Consider the following 27,405-nt stretch of genomic DNA (forward strand, 5'->3'; position numbering starts at 1 on the left):
TATTAAGATAGATGCCTATTTAACATTTCAATATTTAATAGACAACATTTATTCAGATTAATTGGGAAATTATTCCCATCTCTGAAACCACTCGATCACTTGGGGGTAATTAGGGTCCTACATTATATATAATTTTATTTCCAGCTGTTACAGTTGCAAATGTTACACACAAATGTGTCATTGGGCACGGTGAAAGAGTATTTCCCAAAAGCATAGTGTGAAGGATGTGCAAAACTGTTCTCGAATGGATGACACATGTGCACACACTGTAAGATTTGGAGTAAATACACTATTTATCTTTGAACATTAATATCAAAGACTTGTTTTATCTTTACTAGGAATATTAAAAGGTTCAATAAATATGCTCCATATGATGAACCTTTTAAGATGGAAGAAGACTCAGCGTTACCCTGTTAACCTGCTAATTGGTGAACTGTAACTTCCTGCTCCTTCTTTTTTTATATAATTTTTATTGCTTTTTAATTAATAACAAAAAGGAAAAAAACACAAAAATAATAATACACAAGAAGAAAGAAAACATTAAAAGGTGCTTTTACAAAAAAGTGAAAAAAATACAAAAAAAAATAAAAAATAAAAACTTAGTGTAGTATACCATTATAACCGTAAATTGTCTGTCTGTCTGTCTGTCTGTCTGTCTGTCTGTCTATCTATCTATCTATCTATCTATCTATCTATCGCAAATATTATTCAAATGCATACATATTTCCAATATATTTATATGACTATCATTTATTTTCACCTACTGTATTTTGTAAACTTCTGGCTCTTTCTTGTTAGATTTTGTTGTTGTCCTCTGCTCCCTTAACTCTGAAAAAGAGATTTTTTGTTTTGTTTTATTTTGACTCGGCAAGTGTTAGACCCTATTCCAAAACAGAGCTGCTAATCCTAGGCAACCAAGGACAAAGTCACTTTCCATCCATTCTGGGGTATAAACCAAAGTTAACTTTTTGTAGGTATCTAGCCAAATAATATCTGCATCACTGGAATGAAGAGATCAAACTGATGATGGAATTTTTAAAAACATTCTTTTAAAGTTTGCACTGATGAACAAGAGAGTGCGATACTATATGAAATGTATTTGTTTTTAGATTTATTTTGCTTTTGTTAGTGATTTATGTGAGGGGTTGTGTGTTCATGTGTGTTTTGATTTAAATTTATACTACAGATTATTAGCAGAGTCTGAGCTGTGAAAGGATCTTCTAGGATTACCTAATGATAAGACAATTTAGTTTGCTATCACTCTGGATTCTTGTTGCAATATGGATTAATACATCTCCAGTTAAGAATATATTAGTTTGTTCAGTTGTTCACATAGGCATCATTTGTCAAGGTGTTTCATTTCCGTTTTGTTGTATAATGACACGGGGAAGGGATCTATACAAACTAAAGTATTTTAAGCCTCTTTTGAAAAAAATCTGAATTATTTAATCCAGTTGCATTTTTATCTAGGACACATGGACGCTAGTTTGTTTTCTCAGTGTTTAGAAGTATCACATGTCAGTAATTTTTTTCTCATCCACGAAAGTATTTAGAAATATGTTGGCAATGAACTAATTTTGTTGCAATGAAAAATAGGTTTCTTATTCTGCTGATGTTATACCAAGCTTTGAAGTACAAACAGTGCTGATTCAGGCAAACTCTTTTCGGACTTCTGATAATGAGAAATTGGATTCTGTGGGTTTCATTTCCTTGTAATGTTAGATAGTTACAGTAGGACTTTTGGTACCTTTTTTATTGAGCGTTAATAATTAATTTCACTGTAAACATTTTGTTTTAAAGAAGAAGAATGAAGTTAACCAGGGTGAATTAGCAGTTCCTAGTCATGTGTATAATATTTGCATACAGCCTGGTTTACGCAGCTGTCTATTCTTTGATACATATTAAATGCAGCTCCTGTGTGTGTCCTGTTGTCAAATAGAATAGGAAGCTGAAAGGAGTTGCTTAAACTGTAATGTAGGAAGTGTGATACGCTTATTATTATTACTACGTTGTCGTCGTCGTAATAATAATAATAATAATAATATCAGATGCGAGTAATTTAAAGAACATGAAAGAGCAAAAATGGAAGAATGTAAGGATCAAGACAAGCCTTATAAAAAAGTATTGGCTTAACACCAGAAAAATTGAAGAAGCTTTGGAAATCATAAAGCAACAAATAACAGCAATAGCTTGGAAAATTAAATGCTATTCAATTTTGAATGCATTTCAATTGAATGCACGAATCATTTAATTTAAGCAAAATCAGGTATTTCAATCAGACCAGAGGTGATTCTACCAAAGTATAAATGGCAATAGAAATTCTGAAAATGGAAAACCAAACAAAAACGAAACAATGCAGTTTTGGAAAGATCTATGGGAAACTCAAAAAGATTATAATAAAAATGCTGGCTGGATAAGATAATCTGAGGATGAATTGAGTAAAAATCAAACGGAAGAACTAATAATGACAGTAGAAATGGTTAAAAATGGAGTGAAGAGGATTAAAAACTGGATGTCTCCTGGAAATGATCAATTGCATGGCTTTTGGCTCAAATATCTGACTAGCTTACCTCCAATTATAGCTAAACAGCTTAATGAAGTATTGCATAAGGGAGACATCAGTGACTGGTTAATAACTGGCAAAACAAAATCTGATTCAAAAAGACCCAGCGAAAGGGACAACACCAGGAAATGATGGGCCGATAACATGCTTGCCTACAATGTTTAAATTACTCACAGGTGTAATAGTGGACAACATCCAAGATTATTTGGAAGAAAATAACATCCTTCCAGTAGAACAGAAAGGAAATAAAAGGAAAAACAGAAGTACAAAAGATCAACTTCTGATTGATAAAATGGTTTTGGAGAACTGCAAAAGCTGAAAAACCAATTTACATATGGTCTGGATTGATTATAAAAAGCGTTTGATTCATTAGCACATAGTTGAATCATCACATGTTTGGAAACAACTGGTGTCAGTAAAAACATTAGAATGTTTATAGAAAAAATAATGAAGCAGTGGAAGACAGAATTGGTGGTTGGAAATGAAAAATATAGACTTGTCTACGTTAGAAAAGACATCTTCCAGGGTGACTCATTATCACCCTTATTATTTGTCATTGCTATGATCTCACTTTCAGTGTTCTGGAAGAAAACAAAACTTGGCTATCAAACAGCAAAAAATGCTAATAAAATCTCACATTTGCTTTATATGGATGTTCTGAAGCTTTATGGAAAATCAGACATCGAAATCCAGTCACTGATAAATATTGTGCGAATTTTTAGCACAGATATAGCAGTGGAATTTGGCCTAGAGAAATGTGCTACCCTTGCAATAAATCAGGGTAAAATCATGAAGAATAATAGAATTGAAATGCCAAATGGCCAAACTATTAGGAGCCATTAGGATGAAGCCTACAAGTATCTGGGCATTTTAAAGTTGGATAACATCAAGCATGGACATGTTAAAAGTGTGATTAGTAAAGAATACATCCAAAGACTGAGAAAATTGCTAAAAGACAAAATTGAACAGTGGAAGCACCATCAAAGCCATCAATACCTGGTCCATACATGTTATATGATACACTGCTGGAATTACTAACTGGACTCAAGCTGAAGTGGACAGTTTGGACTGAAAAACAAGAAAATTCATTATTATTCAATATGCATTACATCCCCGTAGTGATGCTGATACCTGCCCTGCAGAAATGGAGGCAGAGGTTTACTTCAAGTCAAACAAACTTTTGAAGAAGACAAACATGCATTGACTGATTATGTCAAAGACAGTCAAGAACAAGTACTGATACAAGTTAAAAATTGGAACTTATTGAATGTACAGGAAAAAAATGTGAATATTAAAATAATGTAATAAAAGCACTAACAGAATGCTGGCAAGGAAAAGCATTACACAGTTAATTTCTACAAAACATCAAGGGTAAAGTGGATAAAGATAAAACCTGGCAATGGAACATTAAAAAAAGAATCTGAAGGCTTGATTTTGGATGCTCAAGAGCAAGCTATTTGAATTAATGCAATCAAGGCCAGAATTGAAAAGTCATCAAATGAGTCGAAGTTCTGATTGTGCAAAGAAGCAGAAAAAGCAGTAGATCATATACTCAGCTTGTACAAGAAGATCACACAGACTAACTATAAACAACAATACAGTTGCCAAAATGATTCACTGGAACATCTGTAAAAATTATCATTTGCCAGTAATGAAAAATGGGTGGGAACATATAGTTGAAAAAGTAGTTGAAAATCAGCAGGTTAAAATATTGTGGAATTTCCAAATACAAACTGATAAAGTCTTGGTGCATAACACACCATATTTAAACTGTGGCTGAAGAAAGAAGAAAATGCAGATAATTGATGTAAAATAGAAGACAAGAATTGGAGAAGATCACCAACTATCAGGATCTGAAAATCAAAGTTGAAAGATTATGGCATAAACTGGCAGTGGTGGTCTCAGCAGTTACCGGACACTGGCTGCCATTCCAAAAAATGGATGACACTTAAAAAATCTGCGCATTGACAAAATGTCCATCTGTCAATTACAAAAGGCCACACTGCTTGGATCTGCACAAATACAATGCCAATACCTTACGACCGATACCTTACGAATGAAGGCCAACACCAGCTAAAGAACTGGCAGCTGTGATTTCATGCCATTGTGAATAATCATGATGATGATGATGATGATAATAATTTATAAGCCACCCAATGACTCTGGGTGGCTTACAATTGTTAAAACATTTAAAAAACAAAGAACAATAGGAAACACACATACACACATGCACACAAACACACAAGACAGAAGAACAACAAAGGCGAAGAAAATAAACCCAGAAGGGAAATGAAAGAAAGAAAGAAAGAAAGAGAGAGAGAGAGAGAGAGAGAGAGAGAGAGAGAGAGAGAGAAAGAAAGAAAGAAAGAAAGAAAGAAAGAAAGAAAGAAAGAAAGAAAGAAAGAAAGAAAGAAAGAAAGAAAGGGGCATCAGTCATCCTCTCCAAAGGCCTGGGCGAATAGTTGGTCATAGTTGGTCAAAAAAGTAACATAACTTTATCTTTTGGGGAATAATCTAAGCCATGGACTTTATAGGTTATTTCAGTTTGCTTTGTCAGCCATACTGATTTGCACTTATGTCACTTTGTTATCAACAGAAGACACACACACATGTATGGTGTTTCTTATATTTTTACATGGTAGGCATTAGCTCTATGGAACAAGAAACAGCTTCAGCCGTTCTTTCAAATCTGTAATTGTAGTTCTTTGGGAATGTATCTTTTAAATAGATAAAACTTCATCGGCCTTGAAGGATTATAGGACTTGAAATCCAACACATCAAAAGGACACCAAGCTGTAGAAAGCATTAAGTCGTTCATATTTGTTAGATTTATATCCCACCCTTAAGCCCAAAGCTCAAGGGTGGCCTATAAAGCACTCTGTTCTCCAAAGAGAGTGACTAGCTCAAAATCTTCCAACAGAGCTTCCATGGCAGAAGGTGGACTTGAATCTGGGTCTTCTAGCTCATACTCCAGTATCTACAACACTATATCATACTAGTTCTCACTGGACATAGCACTGGTTAGAATGTAACTGCCGAATGATTGTTGCAAGCACAATTAGGTCTCTGCTGTGCTTCCTGGCTTTGAACTTATGGAATATCTAACATTACTGTCTTGAGATTTTTAGATGTTTTAGGTAACCAATGAATCAGTCTGACTTTTTTTTTCTCTTTGTAAATCCCAGTGTAAAATCCTTCCAGGCGGATTCCTCTTTTGAATAAGAGTCAAAGTCTCTAAGCTAGGAGATCTTGAGAGACGTTACAAAACCTAACATCAAGAAACACTCCAATATCCTATTCCCCAGGCACTAGTAGTCTGGTTTGCAGAAGATACTCTAGAAAGTCCCTCAGGATGTGGAGCTCTCCTGTTAATGTATTTTGTAGCGTTATTGAGTGAGGGCATCAAAAGCCATGCAAGAATACCTGGTAGAGGGTTCAGAAACTGAAGCCATATTGAAAGTATGTCTGTTCAAGAATAAGGCCTCTAAATAAGGAACTCAAGTCACTTTTCTGGTTCTTACTTATTGACCATGCTTCTGTCATTGCTTATCTCTTGAACCTTGATCTTGAGTTATTGCTTCAGGTACCTGGTTTTTTTGCTGTTGAACGTTGCCCCCCACCCCCAGTCATTAACTGGTTGTAGGATAAAACAGAATACTTAAGGTGAATGTAAAATTCCTCTTTTTTAGAGATTGTTTGGTGATGTATGAGGATGAACAAAATGAAACTTAATCCAGGCAAATGGAGGGATTGTGGGCTGGAACTGAATTAATCTGAATGGATGGATGCAGCCAGCTTGGATATGACTGTATCCCTTCTGGAAGATTTGAACTCATCTCATGTGGCACTGAAAGCTAATTTACCATTGAGTCTCATTAGTAACATATCTGTCATGCACATCAGTTCTTGCACATGTAATAATCATGTCCAGTTTAGAGTATGGTAATCTATGTGGGGCTGACTTTAAAAACACTCTGAAATCTTCGGCTGGTACCTTGTGGATGCTGGAGGAAGTGACACCAGTTCTTTAATAGTGGCACTAATTACTACATTAGCAGCTGTACAGAAGTCGACTGTCATTACCTCCTCCTGATATATTTCTTTCCTTAATTATGTAGGCTGCCTATGTTCCTGGTGCTTTCCCATCCAAGTACTAATTAGCTCTGACCCTTTTTGGGATCAGCTAAAGTCACACAAGTGCTGCCATCTGCTATAACATAAAGGAGCAAAAGAAAGTTCATGTCAGTCTTTCTTGAAATCATACCTAAGTTATTCTGCTTTCACCACACAATACTTATACTCACTTGCTTACTCTAAGTATCAATATGCATTTTCAAGAACCCATTTTAATGTCTACCATCAGCAATGCTGGATGGCAGATTTAATAAAATTCCAACCCACATATGTGATAGATAGAATGTATTATTTTGCACTGTGAATTTTGATCTAAGACTAAGTCTGCTTTTGCCTTTAATTAATTTTTTTCCAGGCTATTATGATAGTTTTTACCAAAACCATCTTAACAGATAGAAACCCTAGAGTTAACTATGCAGTCACAACATTTTGGATGCTAACAGTAAGGTCATTGCTCTGGCATAGAATCAAATGATTACCACATATATAGTAAATTCTAGATTGCATGGGCATAAAATAATAGTTGCTTTACACAAACTCTGGTCCAAGATCGTTGCAAGGTTTTGTTGTTGTTATTCTGATGACAAAGTTTAGTTATCTGTTTGGGTAAGTCTTAATTTAAACACTGTGAAACTTGCCAGGTTTTTGATGCTGTCATTAAAACAAGATTATTGATGGTAGCTTTGAACTGAGCTCCATAATTGTATCTGCTTATTTTGTAAATAAGTGCAGACTTCAGAATGTGGCCATTTAAAAAGAGACCTCTGGTTTACTAATTTGACAGTACAGTAGCTATACCTGTAAATGTTGTTCAATAATTAGTGTTGTACATACATAGCTGTATTGTTTTATTATCATTTAGTTGCTATTGAAAGTGCTCTTAATTAGTGTTATATTGGCATTCATTGAGTGACATTTACAGACATGAATGGTCACTTTAATCTACTTCCTATTTATTTTGGTTGGCTGCAGCCCTCATCATGTGAAGCAGAAATAATTGTAAGAAACTGCCATTTGCAAGTAAATTATGTTTAATTTTGATTGTTTTATCTTATTATAGATAACATTTTAACACTAATGTTTTAAAATATTAAGTGCTTTCAGAAGGCATTATTAAATATTTTAACCTGTGACACCGTTGTATTATTGGGTGCAATGCTTTTTTAAAATCTCCAAGTTATGGATCAACAATACATATGGTAGAACTACCAACTTTGTTAATAAATCTAGGACAGTATTTCTTAGCTAGGAGCCTTTCAAACTATAGCTTATCCGTATCTGCAGTTGGAAAACAGGAAGGTTGTCAATCAAGCCAAACAATAAGGCTAGAGTGCTATATTTAAACTTGGTAAATTGCAAGTTGTGTAGGCTTGATAGAAAATGAAGTAACTTTCCAAATTGCCCAGTGAGGAGTAAGAAAGTGGAGACTGGATCCAACTACAGCTACATTAGAATTGTGTTTTCCTGAACTCAAACAGCAGGCATGAACTAGAAAAATCCAATTTACTGATGCAGAGGGGAGTGAAGTGATTAAAAGTTTGATCACATCACTACATATTTCTGAAAAGCTTTTCAAGCAAGCATCTTGCCATCCCAGTTATAACAGATATCTTGCAAGTGTGATTACAGGATGTATCTTACGCAGCCTTTCTCAAAAGCATCTCTGTGGGTGCTTCTGAACACAAAGGGTTGCTGCCATAGTAACAGGGTGTTACTTAGCAAGCTTCCACTTTGCTGGGCCAAACAGAGGAGAGTTTTGAATATAGAAGGGAGGCACAGTCAATGCTGCCAGAATATGAATGGCTGCTTGTAGCAGCAGAAGACCGTTAGGCTGCAAAAGAAGTCTGGATCTTGAAGTGTTTGAAAAAGCCCTTGTGTTAGCCAGCCAAAGCAGTTACAGCTATGGCAGGGGAACAGAAAGTTAAGAAAGAGAGAAATTCTGGATAGCCGAGATGTATGAAGATTGAAGAACCTGTGAAGTAGCTGTGTGAAACCAGGACCCCAGAAGAAGCAGTGGAGCTTGAAGGGCACTTAAGAGGACAGTGTGGAAAGGACAGGACATTTCCTTGGTCTGATGATGATGTTGACTACTGGGTTAAAGTCCACAATGACACTGTAAAAAAGATACAGCTCCACCAGGATCTTTCTAAATGTAGGCTCCTTAGATAGGTTAAGTATATTAGCAAACAGATAGTAAGGATTGTTGACCTTCCTTGCTGACAAAAGTATTATATTATAAATCTGCCAGGACTGGATTTGTCTTCTTTTAAAGCAATTGTGCATGAATGGTGTTTCACAGTTAAGCAAGGTAAGTGCATATTAATGCTGTGCAAGTTCTTTATTTTTCTCTTATGGAAAATGCTTTTGGATTTTCTGCAAAAAAATTCTGCTGATTTTTTGTTTATAAAGGAGCAAAAAAGTTGCTTCCTCACCATCATTTCATTGCCCATACATACTGAATAGCAATGCTATTCTCAGTGTATAGAAAGTCTCCTTTTTGCTGTACTGGCTATTAAAACAAGTTTGAGGCTGGAGTATTAAGGAATAAAATTATTACTTTGGACACTCACCCTTCTACCCCACCCCTTGTTGCAGCATTTGTACATTGCTAGACATAATGTTGGGGTGAGCCGATGAAAACTGGGAATTGCAGAAAGGTGAATCTTTGGAATCACAAACATTGTGCATGTATTTTTCTCTTTGTAAATCCAAGCAAGATTTATTTTCTTCCTCGAAATAAATTTTGGCGGTGGCTGTACATTTTTACTCTAGAGATCTCTAGCATATAATTTGTCACAGAAAGGCTTTGTTCTTTTGTTGGTGGTGTTTTAATTTGGCTGAAAGAAACAAAATAATTTTGTGTGACCCCAAAGAAACAAAGAGGAACATAGTTATGTACAAGCTGAGCAATTGCATTGGAGACAGAGTTAAATCTTTACCTCTGCCGGCTTCTCCATAATGCTCAAGGTTCACTGTTTTTCTCTGAAGAAAAATGGGCAGCTGTCAAATCATTGGCCATCCATGTAAGGTTTAATTTAGCCCCACTGCCAAGAGGCATTTGTTCACCCATACCTTTTCTGGTACCCAGGAAAGTGACAGCCGTGTGTGCAGCTAAAGAACTGGTCTGCTGGCTGCAGAACAGGACTAGGGGTTTTTAGACCTATTCCCTGCCAAACTATGCAGGCTGATAGGCAAACCCTTGAATGCTGCTGTTAAAGATCAGTGAAGTGAAAAACACTGGAGTCTGCACTTGTTTCTTTCCTAAGGAGAATCTTTTATGACAGCTAGTTCGTTATTCTTTTTTTTTTTATAATAATATTTTATTGAAATTTTAAAATTACAAGGTTAAAAGTCAGAAATGAAAAAGAAAATGAAAAATACAAATTATAAGAAAAAGGAAAAGAAAACGTGAGATAAAGTAAAGGAAAAGAAGAAAGGCATGAAAAATAGATAGTTTCCAATCTATCTCTGGCCTTGAGAATAGTAAGAAAGTCATAGGTTCTAGTTTTTAATGCATTAAATAGGAATAATTCTTTGTCAAAACATATCCCATTACATTTATAATCTAATCTTCAAATCGCCATGTAAGCTTCGCCCCGCCTGCATTTTGCAAATAGTCCATCAATGGTTTAGCTAGTTCGTTATTCTTAATATTTGCAGTTTGAGATCTTTATATTGTGTGTAGTAGAAATGGCCTGGACAAGTGTTCATTGTTAATATTCCTCAGATATGGGAATATCTGTTCCACATCAGAGATCTTGGTTCTAGGCCTTGAGTGGGGAAAGACCCATCCTGATAGATGATCTGCTGTTAGATGAAGTGCTTTTGGTTGTGCCACAAGACAGGGTCTTCTCTGGGCCAGTGCCCCAAATTGCCCTCCAATAAGAAACTTTATTAATATTTTACTGCCTCCTCCATCAGGCATTTATGTGCGGCCACTATAACAAATGTAATGAGATCTGTCATTTGTCTGTACTGTAGTCCCTCTGCTGGTGTATGATTATGTGGTTGTGCTTTGTTAATGCTTTACAGACATGGCTTTATATTGTAGTTACTAGTCTGAGGTTTAAATAAAAAACATGCAGGGTAAGCTACAAGTGAAAAGCTGCATTGAATATCCCTTTGAAAATATTCAAAATGAATGTGTACAGGAGAGAAGGGAACCTCAGCCTACTTTCACTAGTGGTTAATACATTAAGAGTAGTTTTTATTGCAAATATAAGTAGTGGAACTCAGGTGGAAACAGGTATAGCCAACAATGAGTCTGCTTTTACTTCCTCTTTCTCTGCTTCTCATGGAAGAACATTTTGGCTACAACCTGGTTTCGTGTTGTTTATAAACAATTGTTAAGCTATTTTAACAAAAAACCCACTGTGTGACACTTGATCACCCTCTATAAATGCATTTCACTCACAACAAAGTGAACCACATTCCTTAAGGAGAATACAGTTAAATCAAAAAGGTAAGGATTAGAGAAAGTTACTTGCCTATGTTAATAACAAGAAATGGAGAATAACCAAGGAACTTTATTTAGAATCATTAGTCAAGAAGTAGGGGAAGAAAAGGGGGCAAGGAGGTGGTACTCTGCAATTAAATTCTAGGCAAAGGAAAAACATCTCCCCACCTCCCACCCCAGCAAAATTCAGTGGAACCTAACTTCTAAATAAATGAAAGAGACTGAGAAGCTGGAATAAAGATTGATTTATTGATGCGATGGCCATAACTGGGACTTCTGAGACTGGACAACTACTGCCACTGGAGCTCCTTTCTGCTTTTTAGTAATTTCTCTATGATAACCATCAAATGTTAGGACTACCCAGTTTACCATTCATTCCTGAAATCTTTTTTAATTGTGTCACTATTAAAACCCTAGTGCTATGGTTCAGCCCAGAGAAATGATTTCACTTTTACTTTGGTTGTGACATAGCTTTTTAATTTTCACTTATGTATAGCTTGGAAGATAATACGTTTGTTGTAGTAAGTTTGGAGAAGGGCATACTTGTAGTAAGTTTGTTACAGTATTAGCATAAATAACATTTATTTTTCTGCTATTACTACATTTATTTACTTATGTATCACCTTTATTACTCACATAGTCCCAGTGTGCCAGCCTGCAGCAGTTAATTATATAAATGAAAATCCTAATTGATAAAATCCAACAATAATAAGACATTTAAAAACATCAAAACACAGTATAAATTCTATAAATAATGGCAATGCCACTTTTATATAGCAGTATGTGACTTTTCAATTAAAAAGAAACTACTAGGAGAGGAAGGCTTGAGTGTAGAAGTATTGAAGTTCCCTATTTGCAAGAAAACACTGCAGATGCAGTAATAGGAAGGTGGAACCTAGTATGATAGAAAGGATACAGTGATGATGTTGGCAAACAACTGGGAGGTTCAATATGCTCCATCAGCAGATTGGGACCTATGCTTGATAGGTTCTTCTTGGCGGCCATAAAAACAAAGCCAGGATCAGTATTGCTGTGGAAAATTTACCTCTAAGTAAAGCATTTCTACCAGCTGAATCATTTAGATTACACATTCTAAAAAGATAAATTGAAACCTACCTGTCCAGGATATAGACCAGTGTTTTCTATTACTGCTTTCTTAACTGAAGAATTGCTGTTTTTCACAGAAACAAATGTCTGCTTTTATGCTCATGGGCTATTATGCCTTGTTTATTTCTTTTCTCTTTCTCTATTCACCTCAAAAGAAGAACAGCAAGTATAAAGTTCCGTCTATTTCAGATTCAACAAGGATGTATACATTGTATTTTTCTTGTTTCCTTATCTATAGATTTTAAAAATAAGGACAGCATCACAGAAATGTGTAATCATAAGACAACTCAAAAAAATTTGACCAAATTACTTGAAAACCCTTTTTGTTTCCTTTGTCAAGGAATCATTTCAGAAACTGAAAATGAACATTTGTCAACTATCCCCTGTACAAAGTTCTATAATTATTGTCACATTGAGGATCTACATACTTGGTATGTAGTCTAGGAGAACTGTCATATCTTATCATTGTATTACAGATAGTCCTCAATTTACAACCACAATAGGACTGGAAAATTAGTTGTTAAACAGTGTGGTTGTTAAGCAAGGCATCACGTGACTGTACCCGATTTTATGGCATTTTTTGCAGTGGTCATTAATCATGTGGTTGTTAAATGAATCACACAGTTCCTCATTGATTTGGCTTGTCAGAAGCCAGCTGGGAAGGTCATAAATGGCAATCACATGACTCCAGGACACTGCAACCATTGTAATTATATGCTGGTTGCCAAGTGCCCAAATTTTGATCATGTGACCACAGGGACACTGCGATGGTTGTAAATGCGAGGACCGATCCTAAGTCACTTTTTTCAGCACTGTCATAACTTTGAGCGGTCGCTAAGTGAATGGTCATAAGTCAAGGACTACCTGTACAGTATTTTTACTAGGGCTTGATATTCAAAATGAAAAGCATCACATTACATGGAATGTTGCATTTAGTTTTTCTCTTTCTAGACAGAAATGAATTTGTTTTGACAGCATCTTCTCTTAGTAAGAGATGGTTGTCACATACACAATAATCTTGAGCTGGTGTATATTGGTCACAGAGACTGACAATTGGGTGGCAAATGTCCTATTTCTTACTTTCCTTGGAAATATTGCAAAATAGAATATACCTTGGGAATCAGAAGCTCATTGACTAGACTGCTGCAATATGCCTTACATAACACAGAAACTACAATTGGTTTAAAAGGCAGAAGCCCATTTGTTGGTTTATTGCGGACACTGCATTAACTCCCAGTAGTTTTCTAGGTACATGGCTTACTTCCCTGGTATATTCAGGATACTTCCTCAGGGTAGAACTGACCAGTCCTCTGTGTGCATTTTTGTTAGGGATGCTTGGTGTTCCCCACATATGGAAAGTAAGAACTGTGGGAGCCTCCAGACAGTACTTTTCCAGGTGGTTCTGATCCTGGCATTGTGGAATGGTATGTGAGAAAGACCTTAAGAAACGGGATGAAGAGATGCTGCCTAGGGAATGGTCAGATAAGAGAGGACATAGCCCATAGCTGCATAATGGGCAGAGAAAGAGGCTCAGAAGAGACCCTCCCTGACTTCTCCCTGGCTGTAAAGGAGATGGTGGGAGATTTGTACTTTCTGACTTGCAAGTTTCTGTTAATATGGCTTTGCAATAAAGTACAGTAAAAATAGCTCATCTGGTCATGTTTCCTGTCTGGTCTACCTGGGAAGGCTGGTACATTGCTTTTAGGGCTGCCAAGATAGAACTGTTCCATAGACCTTTTGAAATATGGTGCTATATTGCCATGATTGACTGTACTGGCACCTGTGATTGTTTCTTCATTGCTTTTATTGATTTGCGATTTTAATTATAGACCTATTTTCTATTTATACATATTGTGAAACATCACAATTTGCTCCAGTTTTGGTAGTATAAATGTGCAATAAATAAATAAATTTGACTCTCACTTCACAGTGGTCTCAAACTCCATAGTAAGTTTTTCAAGGGAACAATAATGGTCAGAATAGAAATTAGTATCCCTATTTTGAAAGTTCCTAGAGAAAATCTGTGGGGTCTCTAAGAGTTGACACCAACTTGATGGCACATAATCAGTCTATTTTAAAAGTAATGTTGGTCAGCCCCTTGGCTTCTGTTTAACCAATTTAAGTCTGGGAACATTTAACAATTACACTATGATTTATTGGGCTGAGACTGTAAGTGGAAGTTTGGCTCCCAACCTAATGGAGCAATTCTTTCTCTGGTCTGCAGTTTTTAGACCTTGTCAGATTAATTTCATGATTTCTTCTCTGGATTCTGCAGAGGTGGCCATTTCAGTCTTTGAAAAGATGCAAGCACAAGAGATTCTAAGGAATTTGCGCCTTCCAGAACTTGAAGACTTCAGCCAATTTTTCCGAAGCTTGCCAGCTTCCGCCTTGGTGGGCATTGGCGCCTTGGCAGCTGTTATTGCATATTGGCTTGCCAACCGCCCCAAAGCGGTGAAACCACCATGTGATCTCCTAACGCAATCAGAGGAAATCGAGGTGAGGATTATCTTGATAGAACTAAATTTTATGCCATGCCTTTTCTCAGCAGTGCTTTTATTAGCAGACGCTGCTGCTTTTATTGCATTGATCTTTCATCAATATCCCAGAGAGGTTTTTGTGGGCCTTAGTCCTGAGAGACATGCTGTTCTACAAAAGGAGACGTTCGTGTTTAGGTACACGTAAAGATTCTGCAAGAGATTCATAATGTGTATTCTTTGTGTGATGATGTATTTGTTGAATAGATGACTTGATTCTTTTATCAAAGACTGTCTTAGCAAGATGTTCAGGAGAACAACTTGTCTCAAGAAGAGTGGGGCCAACGCTGCAGAAATGGGTCCCACACCTCTATGACAGTGTATGAATTAAGGCAGAATGGTTGGTTTGTCTATAAAGAGTTGTTATTTATGTCTCTTATTACTTGCTTAGAAGAAAGTTAGAAGAAATCAGATTAGTGAATGCTATAATCCAAGTAATACTTCAGCATTTTATCAGTTTGGTGCTGATTAATAAACCAGTTATTTATGGCAGCGCATGCTGAATTGAATTCTGATTCAGGAAAAAGAATATGTTTTGAAAAAGACAGCATTACATATTAATGACATTTTTACTATGTAGGTTTTCTGAATAACATGGATGATGCATTAAAATCCTCTTAGTTTTTGTTTTGTTTTGTTTGTTTGAAACATGCTGTGTAATCCTTGGAGACCTATTTGTAAAAGCACAGACCAAACAAACTAATTAAACTATTGAGATTCCTTTTATAGCAGCTGAGAACCTTTATGATTGTCTTATTTAAAATATATTTCTATTTCCTATGGACATGGTACACATACATTCTTTGATTATGCTGGGGAGTGTTAACTTGGTTATCCAAAAATGTTACTTTGAAGTGTCCCGTGGGTTTGGGCGTGACTCTGCTTGGAGCTTTGAAGTAATTGTAGCTTGCGTGTTGATGAGTTATTGCTAAATCAATTGGGATATTTAATTCAGGATATATCTGGCATTTTTCTTGATGAAAGAACATTAAGGATTCAGTAAGTCAGAGGTGGTTTAACCAGAAAGAACAATTCAGGAAAAAAGAACAGAACCACATATACAGGATTTAAAACAATAGCAACAGCTAAGTTAATATACCACTTTTCAACGGAGAGCTCAAATTAGTATTTATTTCAGTGTTTCTCAACCTTGGCAACTTTAAGATGTATGGACTTCAACTCCGAGAATTCCCCAGCGAGCATGGCTGGCTGGTAAATTCTGGAAGTTGAAGTCCACACATCTTAAAGTTGCCAAGGTTGAGAAACACTGATTTATTTGGTTTCTGCCTTTCCTCCAGGAATTCATGGCAGCTTATCTTAAATTCCTGGAGCTTATTATATTTTCCCTCATTTTATTCCTGTGCTGAGAGATTGGTTGGACTGAGAGTGACTGGCCATAGTCACCTAGAGACCTTTGTATTTGAGTGGCTGTTTGAACCTGGATTTCTCTAGCCTCAGTTCTTAACTACTACATTGTGCTATGGGATATATAATTATACATTAAATTATAAATCATGAAGGCATCTTATTCAGTACCACTATTAGTAGTGTGCAAAATGTTTCAAATTTGAATTGTTTAAATTTGAAATGACACAAATTCAGTCATTTTGAAGGAGTTGTTTTGAGTTCTAAATGGTACATTTGCATTCAAGATTGCCTTCTGGAAGTATTTTAAGCTTGATATTGTTTTGGACACAAATCAACTAATTCAAATTCAAAAACGGCATTTCCAGTTTGAAAAACTTCACATTTTGTATGCCCTTCACCAGTCTCATAAGCTGACTGGCCATTTTGAAACTCAAATGCTAGGCCACAGAGGCTTTGACTAGAACAGGGGTAGGCTACACACTTTCTGGACATTTTCTCCTTCTATAGTCCTATTTGAATGTGCTTTAAGTTTAACGTTTCAAATTATTTGATACTGAACTTCTTTATGTATAATTGACCATTTACAGGTATAGTTTATACCTGCAGCTGGTTCTTACAGGAATATTCTATGACTTTTCAGTATAAAGTATTGAAGGAGTAACATTCTTTTTAGAAGAACTATTCAATTCCTGGATGCTTCCACTGAATTATTTTGCATTCTTTACTGTTTTTCTGCATGTTCATTACTTGTAGCCATATTCTATTTATTAGGCCATTATTTGAATTTAAGTTTCTTCATAGTATTAGAATTCCATCTTTTGAAAATTTGAGCTGATCTGGAGTTAGCTCCTTAGTTATCGATAGATTGAGGAATTCCTTGAACAATTCTTTTTCTGTGACTCTGTCCAGACTATACTATGTCATGCTTCATCTTCCGTGCCACAGTGCTTATTCTTTAAAGCCAAGACTATAGACACAGAGTGTTCAAGGATGGATTCTTCTGAGAAGTCTAAAACGTGGTTCTTCCTTTCCATGTTCTCTTCTATCAGTTGTATCCCACATCTTCCTTCCCAATAGGATTCCAAAGCTATTGGCTCTTACTCTTTGACAATTGACAGAGAGTGAATAGCCCCTGTTTGAAACTCTTCAGGCATCCATGTCTCCTAAATGTTTTGAGGAGAAACTCCACAAAACTAACATTTGATGCTGTGTTTTAGGTCTCCCCCTAATAAAATAAATATACCTTTATTGGGTAATAGTTTCCTGTTTTGATTATTTTATTCTTTAAAATTGTTATCCTACTTATATTCAAATAGTACAGAGAAACAGTGTACACATTAAATTTATACAATAAAAGCCTTTGTCACTCACTGAAACTCATATTTAATTAAATAAGCCTATAGCTACTTAAGTATTTCTGGTGTTCTTCGTGCTCTCTGAGCTTGGTTGTTGCTTGCAGACATTTCATTACCCAACTAGGTAACATCATCAGTGCAGTATTTGTAGCAGGAAAAGCCTCAACAGTCACACCTTTAGCAACTTTCAAAAAGTAATAATAATTAAAATATCATTAGATCTAATCCACTAACAAATTCCATGATGAAGAGCTCTCCGCTGCTGAGATGATGGATAACCACCAGAACAATTTGAGCAGATAAAAAAAAGCACATGCCAAAAGAACATAAGGATATATATGTGTGACGACACACCAATTCACTGTTTGTACTGTAAGCAGTTCAGAGGATCATTAAAAAACAAAGTATTGATCAAGTGTCTTTCTGCTTTTAGGGTTTGGCTGTAGGATATTTTGTTTGGATAGACAGTTTTACATTGAAAGCTTTTGCAAAATGAAAATAGCGTGCTAAAAGTTTCTGTTTATGGTTAAGACTGCAGAACATTTCAAAACTGTAATTTATAGTATTGATTTTTCAGAATTCTTTGTTTTGTACCTTATGTTCTTAAAATATTCCATTGCTGGCTCTGGCAGTGGAACTAAATATGTAATTCTTGAGTTTTGCTACATTTTTGTGTTAACTCCATTGGGGAAGTGGAATGGGCATCAAAACAGAGATTGTTCCATACCCAGTTACGTGCTTCAATCTGGTTACTTTTTTCCCTCCTGAGATATACAGCATCTCTCTCCATGTAAAACCGAACATTTTAACAGAATAATTTTTAAAAATATAGTTCTCTATTGTATTATCATGGATAAATTTAATGGTCCCCTTATTTTATAAATTAAGGGTTAGCATACAGTTTCACCCAACATTTTTGGGGAGAGTATTCCCCTAGTGTGGGTGTGAGTAAGGATAAACACATATACTCCAGTTCATACATATGTGCACATGCACACCTCAATGGTGAATTCACTTTATCTTTGTACGTTTGGGGTTTTGCCTGAGGCAAAGTAAAGAAAAATAGAAACAGATCTGCCTGATATTTTCTTATACCCATGTCTTAGCAGTTCATTCCCAGCAGTTAAAGAAATTGTTGACATATTCTAACACTGAATCCTCTCTGTATTTTAAGTTTGGAGTTAAAAGCAGAATCGTTACCAGGATAATGCAGGGTTTTTGCTTTTTGTTTATCATGCCAGTTATTGATATAAACATAGGAAAAGTGATTAATAAAGTACGACTGATATGTTACATAGCATCATCGGTCAGATTTTACAGAATAATAAGGTACAAAGCCAGTGCCTTATGTTAAGTTGCTCTCAGCCTACACTTTGACCCCAGGAGAGACATTTAAGAGGTGGGGAAGCTCAGAATTACCAACTGAATCTGAGCAAATTTGTATGTAGATTTCAGTTTGTTTGAGGACTAAGAAAAGTTAAGCAAAGTTTTGTTATTCCCAAGTGCAATTTTAATGGCTTCTGTAACTTTGAGAAACTGGAGTGAGGATCCTAGCTACAGATATAATATACCTGTAGGGTATATTTTTTCCCTTTTACAGATTCCTGATCTGCACTTATCTGTATTTCATTGTAGGGCTGGGATGGTGCACGGAGATCTGTAATTGGTGACAACACACATTTGCTAACTCATTACTATGATGATGCAAGGACCATGTATGAAGTTTTTAGAAGGGGTTTTAATATATCTGGTAAGTTTTTGAAACAAGAGGCAACCTTTGATAAGGGGAAATCTTTGATCATAATGAATTTATTTTAAGCAATAATATTCTTGCAGCTCTATATGAAACTGTCCCTTCAGCTTCTACCATAGCTGTAATTAATTCAGGTGCTTTGGCTGAAGTAACTGTATTTAGATGGCAGTTCACTCTTTGGGGCAGTTCAACTTTGCTCTTGAGTATGCTTGGAAAGGCTTGAACTTACCATGGGGACAGTTACAGGGGCTCAGGTTAGTTTAGAAGGACTAGCAGTTACCTCCAATACACATGGTATTTTACTGCTATAAAAGCAGAAATAACAATTAGGTACACATTTTTAATCAGAATTAGGAAACAAGTCACTCTTATTTCTTCAGTCCCCATAAACTGTGGGGCCACAAAGAGTTCTCTTGGAATCTTTCATAATTGAGTGGTTATTTGTAGCTTATTTACAGAATTTATATTCTAGTATTTGGGCAGCTTATGATCAGATAGAAACCCCCAAAACTGCAGGGAAATACCGATCATTCATTCATTCATTCATTCATTCATTCATTCATTCATTCATTCATTCATTCATTCTGGGCTTCTATCCACTCCAAACCGTGCTGACTGTGAGCAGCTTATGTACTTTATGTACCATCTGTAAATCAAATTCATAAGTAACAATTATGCATTAAAATTGTAGGAGGAGAGCTGTGTTAGCCTATGGTAGCCAAAAATCAGAAGTCTGGTAGCACCTTTTCCAACTAACACATTTTATACATCTGATGAAGGGAGCCGTCGCTGACAAAAGCTTGTGCCTTTTAATAAAATTGGTTACTTGGAAAAGACCACTCCTTCTGACATAAAAAATGAACTTATATACCAAGGAGTATAAAACTATATTTCCCAAGCACCCACTGCAAAAGGAAGCAGCTTCATTGTGTCTCACCCCCACGGCCTGCTGCAACAGTTGCAATGGCTTTCATGAATTGCCACAGGATTGGAACCGTCCAGGTCTCAAGGGGGATGCTGTTCCACAGAAGGGGGAGCAACAATCAAGGAGGATTCCTGTATGGTCCCTGGGAGAAGGAACCTGAAGGGAGCCTACTTTTCCTGATTTTTTCGGACAGGCAGATTGAATCAGGAGTAGGTACTCCCGCAGATGCGCAGGCACTGAAGTACTTCAAAGATGACTGCCAACGTTTGGACTGTACCTGGAAACTAACTGGCAGCTCTTGAAGTAGTGGTGTTATATGATGAACTATGATGCTGTTATAACTACTTGAGCTACCACATTCCTGACTGGCTGTCACTTTTAAATGGTCTTCAAGGTCAGCCCCATGTAGTTACAGTTCCACCACAGAAATTAAATACAAGAATCTCCAGAAAAAGAAGAAAAAAAATCCCACAGTGGCTTCCATAGCAGATTCAAAGGTTCAATGTATCAAAACTCTTTCAAGTAGTCCTCAGCTATATAAATCATTAAAGACAAAAGTGTAAAGTCCTGGCAACTAAAAAAAATGCTAGGCAAACTTTTTTGAAAGAGGTTATTAAGTAATTATGTAACTAAGTAAGTAGCATGTTACCATTGAAATGTCCTTCCCTGGTACTCACCCACCACACCTCTTCCAAGGAATGGTGTGATATTTTAGAATTGTATTCTATTCTGTCATTCCTTATAAGTTTTGTATGTCATAGTCACCATAGCTCAGCCTCAAAATAGTAAAGCAAAAAAAATGTAGACATTATAAGTACCTGAAATGTTAAAAATTTGACTAATGTGTGTAATATACTCAGCTTTTCTCATGACTGACAATAGAAAACAATTCATATTCAGCGGAACTACATCAAGTGCTTTACTGTAGGTTGGCTGGAGGTAAGACTGCAAGTAGAAGATAGAGCAACAAAGGATGATAAACAGAGTAATTCCAAATACCAGGAGGCAAGAAGATCCTCAGAGGATCATGGCTGGCATTTTCCTACAAGTTAATATTAGAAAAAGGTGGGAACTATGGTCTAAGATAGATAACTCCAAAATGTTCTTGACCTTGAAACCTCATCTGTTCAGGTCAAAGGTTTCTGTTAAAACTTCCCTTCGTTTACTTATAAAAAAAGTGGACATTTGGAGCTTTATATAATAAAACACATTGGGAATAGTAATACTGTTCCTGCTCAGAATGCCAACCTCCCTTATAGTTGCACCAACTCTGAAATCTTGAGAATGGAGTTTATCTTGCTATTCTGTGGTATGTCAAATCCATTGCCATGCTAAGAAGGAGTACTGTGTAGCATTCTACTTTGTGCCTCTTTTGTCCCACCACTGTTAGCCCTTCAAGGTAGTCTAGATAAAAAACACAACTATGAGTTTGTAGTCTAGATAAAAAAACACAACTATGATAGAGTAAGTACTCTATCCTTATTGCAAGTTTACATTAACAGAATCGTGCAAGACTGAAAGTATTTCTCCCCTCCTCTCCTTTTACTCTCCGGAAAACTAGAGAGAGTCCCTTCTGAAATGCTTCCCATGCCCCCCTCCTTCTGTGGACTGAGATATCTTTTACATGACGGTTGTCCAGTCTGCAGCTCTTCCTCCTGTCTACCAAGGTCATTCCCACATGCCATTAAAACCACCTATCTCTTTGTTTGGCAGGTATCAAATAGAATCGATCAGAATGCTGGGATCTTCCCTCTTGCTCCCATTTATTTCCAAATCTTCTCTGGATCCTTCTCTGGATCCTCTTTCAAATACTACATCCAGATGGGCGTGCAGATAGAAGTCTACCCCCACCTCCAAGCAGTCATGTATCATAGCTGGATGCTAACCATTATGTTAAATCCCAGTTACTTCCTCTGGCAGTCTTGAGGTTTTTGTCAGATGGAGAACTCTTTATTTGTAACAAACAGTTGCATTGGCCATTCTGTGCACAGGCTGGAAAAGATGCCTACCTCACCCTGCCTCCCAGCTTCTGATCTCCTGATATGGTGACAATTTTTGGATAAATCTGATTATCCTCATCACTGTATCTCAGAATGCTCTCCCTTTCTGCATAACTTATTGGCTAACAGTTGGCTCCTATTCCAACGATGGTGATTTTTCTTCCACTTCTATTGCTTATGTCACAGGACACACCAAACCAATGGAATATTATTTAGAATGGAAGCCAATTCTGATTAACTCATTAAATTGTAGTATTCTAGAAATAACATCATGTTAAGGGACCATGTGGGCTTCATGTCATGTCAGGGTCTCACTTTAAAAATAAACTGGTCCTTGCTGGAACTTAAAAAAAATGAAATCCCATTAGTCAAGATAACTGTCCTTTGTGTTTGATGATCCTTGATATAAACTCTTGGATTGCTGACACTGCACACTGTCAGTAATAGCACTAGTTTATTTTTAAACATGCTGTCCTGCTGAGATATACATAGGTCATCAGGAAATGCATTATTAAGCAGCTTTGAAAATGGATTATCACACTTACTGCTCCTGATGTCTGTTTTTCTCTAGAAAATGGTCCCTGCTTAGGATTCAGGAAATCTAAACAGCCTTATCAGTGGTTGTCCTATAAAGAGGTGAGATTGATAATGTTACTTTTTCTCTTAATGGAACAACAGTAAAAATGGAATCGTAATTTGAATTTTTTTTTTTTTAGTGCACCCTGATCTGGTTAGCTAAGGAAGATACTTACCTGGTTAGAGATGATTATTCTAATAGGACAAAACATTATAAGGGCTGCTGATGTGCCTTCCCCACCACCAAGATACTCAAAATCTACTCCAGGAATACCCAAAATAGCGTATACAGTTTGGGACAAATCCCATCTATTGCTTAGCTTGTAAGAAGCACCTTTTCAAGGGGACCGTGCCTGCAGTAACAGAGCATACTGTTATATTGTCCATTTCTGAATCCTTTTCTAGGAGTTGGCATTCCCCTGGAAAAATAGGGCAATGAAGTAACTGGAAGTAAGTGGGGCAGGGCTCTCTCTTCAGGGGTGAGTAAGCCTGGGACTGCCCTGAGGTTAGACGACAACTAAATGAATTGATATTACAATTCTTGATTTTGAGGAAAATTGAAAGAGGGTGGATAAATTGCTTGTGGAAATGTCCCACTGAATTTCACCTGGCATTTTAAAGCGCTTTACTTCCACTTTCAGGTTGCTGAAAGAGCAGAAGCACTGGGGTCAGGTTTACTCCAAAAAGGATGCAAATCATCAGCAAACCAATTTATTGGGGTCTTTGCACAAAACCGGCCAGAGGTGAGACTGCAGGAAATTGAGTCTTATTTCCAGACTCTCATTATATTCACATTTCTTCCTGTTTATATCTTTTATCATCTTCTTCCAGTGGATCATTTCTGAGCTGGCTTGCTATACCTATTCCATGGTTGTGGTTCCCCTGTATGATACATTAGGCCCTGGATCCATTCGTTATATTATTAATACAGGTAAAGAGAGTAGATTTGTTTGAGCAATTCTTCAGATACTCTTTTTGGTATTTCAAGTAGGTGTCTGGCTGTTCCAAAGATGTATTTTAAATTTGACTCCCCAGTGAAATGGGAGAAGGAACAAGAAAATTTTGCAGGAATAAAATTTAATTGATTGGATGGTTACAGTTGGTCATTTTACTATATGTCTGCATTTAATATAGTATCTGGTCATATGCAGGATTATTTGGAGAGCATGGGTTCTAGAGGACCATGTAGCTTTCTCTGTTTCTTTACTGAAAAAAATGCTCATTGCCAAAATCTGGAGAGAGAATATTTTACTCAAAATATTTTGCTTTTGAAGCAAAAAATACCTATATAATTATAATTTTATCAGGAATCAAGGTTCAATTATCATATTTAAATCTTAGAATCCCAATATGGGATTTAATTGCTAAAAACTGCTATATTTTGAGCATTTTCTGCAGCTTTTGAAGTTTACTAATCACTATGACCTTCAGAGTAGACTGGGTTGGGAAAGTCTGATTGAGAATCTAGTGATAGGTCTCTTATGGTTTATAGACTAAAGTAAAATGTGATTATTCCTGTAATCATTCACAACTAATATGATACCAGAAATATTTACCTTTTCATTTGACATTTTGGCTTATTGCTGATAATAATCATTTTACATCAAATAAAACCAATCTCTCTTCTATCTTTAAAATATAAAAATTATTTAAGCTGTGAACCAGTATTTTGGAATGGAACAATGTCTTAAATTGGTTTTAATTTAGTTTGAGTTTTGAAGTGGATGTTGATTACAACTTAGAGATTCAGGATATTCAGTTGCTCAGTCTAACTCCTGTCTAAATTTTACCATTTTAACACTAACATAATACAGTAGTTGGACAAGGGGGAGAACTAGGGTGGGGAAATTGGGAAGGTATTGATTCAAAATAAAAAATTCTGACCTCAATATACACAAAGGAATACAGTTGCAGTGGTTGGAGAATTGGATGGTTGTAAAGTTCAGGAATTGAACTTTATTGATTTGAAGGAATTGAATTTATTGAATTTAAGGAATTGAAATTATTCTTGTTTGAATAATTGTCACACAATTATTTAGATGGCTTGCAATTTGTAAATAAAAATGTGTTGGTATTTCAATATAATTGTCTATATCATTTGATTTATTTTATTAGCTGATATTTCTATAGTAGTTTGTGATAAACCTGAAAAGGCCAGAGTCCTGTTAGAACACGTAGAAAAAAAAGAAATACCGGGCTTGAAATCAGTTATTTTGATGGACCCCTTTGAGAAGGATCTTAAAGAAAGAGGACAAAGATGTGGAGTTCAAATCCAGGCAATGCAGGAAGTAGAGGTGCGATTCTTTTCCAATACTTTATTTGATCTTATGTTACACTTTTGTGAAATGAAAAACTGTTCTAAGGGATGAGAATAAATGTAGATATATTTATTTAATATGCTGAGAAAAAACTTCATTTTAAAAAAATAAAAGATGAGACAAAGTTGATTTAAGTACTGCAGTTTGATTTTTTTAAATGCCTTTGAGTCAGTGTTGACTCCTGGTGACTGGTTGGACAAGTCCCTGCAGTTTTCTGAAAATGGTTTGCCAATTGCCTTCTTCCTATGATTGAGAGAGAGTGACTGGCCCAAGGTCACACAGCTGGCTTTGTGCCTAAGGCAGGACTGGAACTAATGGTTTTCTGGTTTCTAGCCTGATACCTTACCCACTACACCAAACTGGTTCTCAGTTTGATGATGATGATGATGATGATGATGATGATGATGATGATGATGATGATAAAAAATTCTAAATCTGACAGTGCAAAACTGCTTTATTAGCCTAGTCTTGTCATTATATTACAGCATGATGAAGTTTAAAGGGGCAAATAGCTAAACAGCAGTAGGATAGACAAATCAGGCCAGAGAACCATTCACAGATTATCAAAAATATCAGCTAATAATTATTCTTTTCTTATATTCTTCAGGACTGTGGTAGAGAATGCTGGCATGTCCCTGTAGTGAGTATAATCCATCCTTTTCTATCCCTAGTATTTTCTCATAAACAAAGGACTAAATTCACCATTAACTGTTCAAGGAAAGAAAATTGCCCAAGATCCCACTGGGTCCTTATTCATGTCCCATTTCTTTTAGTGGAAGATGGTACAGGGCCTTTTGTGAACTTTTCAGTCTTTAAATATTTGCAGTTTTGGAGGTTCTCAACATGAGCAGCTTGTAAATAGCACTTCAGGGATACAGGGAAACATGGCATTTAAAAATTGTGGCTGTTCATTCAAAAAAGAGGCACCAGAATTGCCTAATGCATGAAAATCCTTGCATAAAGAGAATTCCTGTATCTTCATATGAGATATTTGGCCTATTCAGGACTAAAATATAAAAGAAATAATTATTTGATCCTGTTTTGTACTGCACATCAGTCATTAGCCATGGGAGAATCTTACTGAGTAAAAGCTGGATTTCTTTCTTCTCATAATGTCAATGTCCTGTGAGAGTTTATTTTCTGTGCAGAAGAAAGTTCTGGCTTTGTGTGACTCTAGAAGTTTATGTTTGTGTGTCTTCACAACCAATAAGAGAATTCTGAAAAAATTCTGTGATTCTGAGGTTGAGAATTGTGTAGTGATAATCTTGCCCAAGCTGTGGTGTGAGAGCTGCAAATACTCATCGTTAGATACTTTGTATATCATTAGAGGGGAGATGAGAGTTGATGGGGGCTGTCTGCAGCCTTCAGCATCCCCTTTGTAACTCCCAAGCGCTCAAGAGATATTCGGCAGTACAAGTTTTTGTAAAAAAAAGAAAAGAAAAGAAAAGAAAGAAGCGTGGGATTGGGAACAGAAAACTTCTGGGAAGTGAATTTATCTTATTCCCATCATTAATACTCCCAACTCTTCTCCCCATTCCCAAAATACTGTCTGATATTACACCATCAAAATTTGGCATGTAAGTGGCTGAATTTTGGTGCTGTAATTTTTAGGTAAAAACATGAAGATAAGGGCAGAAATAAGAGTGGGAGAACTCTGCAGGATGAAATGCTTACATTCTTGTGAATAGAAGTTATTCAGCCTGGTGATTCCAAGAACTGCCCCTCTGATTTTTTTCCCCAAATAGAATTTAAACTGAGAAATACAGGCAACAAAAACCATGGATTCTGAAGGTATTGGGACTCTGATGCCTTATTAGCCCTATTCAGAAGTTCCCCTCACCTCCAAGTCCAATGCTGAGGTGGGAGTTTCACCCCACATGTTACATGTAGAGTAGCTCTATCCACACTGTGTGTGTGTTCAATGCAGATGATGGCAAGATGACAGCCGTGGCATAAATGGCTGTCTCTGGATAAAGGCTGACACCCTCCCCATGATGTCTTGTAAGTGGGATGCCAGGGGTGTCCTTAGCTTCTCTTCAACTTAGTCCCACATAAGGATGCGTACATTGTAGTGTAAAACTCTAGCATGATGGTCTATTCACACCAAAATATATGCATACAATCACAACTGGGACTGGCAACTCCATCACTAAGTGAAGCAGTTGTTAAGCAAGACATCACATGATCATGTGACCACAACAGACTTACGACCTCACTTTCTGTTCTGTTGTTAAGTGAGGCATCACATGACACTGCCTTGTGATTTCACTGCTGACTTCTCCATTGACTCTGCTTCTTGGAAGCCAGCTGTGAAGC

The 27,405-nt window shown here is 36.4% G+C and overlaps 1 protein-coding gene across 6 annotated transcripts in view; it reads left to right on the forward strand.

The window, feature by feature from the left end:
* Positions 1-14,535: 14,535 nt before the first annotated feature.
* The window catches only part of ACSL6 (acyl-CoA synthetase long chain family member 6), a 38,081-nt gene continuing 25,211 nt past the window's right edge, over positions 14,536-27,405 (forward strand). For 2 of the 6 annotated variants that reach the window (XM_088134767.1, XM_088134766.1), the window contains exons 1-7: positions 14,550-14,651; positions 19,153-19,267; positions 22,767-22,831; positions 23,413-23,514; positions 23,603-23,702; positions 24,887-25,065; positions 25,697-25,729. In XM_088134767.1, the coding sequence (XP_087990893.1) occupies positions 14,562-14,651; positions 19,153-19,267; positions 22,767-22,831; positions 23,413-23,514; positions 23,603-23,702; positions 24,887-25,065; positions 25,697-25,729 (684 nt within the window). In that variant the 5' untranslated portion in view covers positions 14,550-14,561. Of the gene's footprint in view, positions 14,757-19,152; positions 19,268-22,766; positions 22,832-23,412; positions 23,515-23,602; positions 23,703-24,886; positions 25,066-25,696; positions 25,730-27,405 lie in introns of all 6 variants that reach the window. The other 4 variants (XM_088134765.1, XM_088134764.1, XM_025168477.2 and 1 more) reach the window with 3 other exon arrangements.

The sequence above is a fragment of the Python bivittatus genome, unplaced genomic scaffold (assembly GCF_059951505.1).
Source record: "Python bivittatus isolate LINGU-HERP-01145 unplaced genomic scaffold, Pbiv_v1 ctg000080_np1212, whole genome shotgun sequence".
Taxonomy (NCBI): domain Eukaryota; kingdom Metazoa; phylum Chordata; class Lepidosauria; order Squamata; family Pythonidae; genus Python; species Python bivittatus.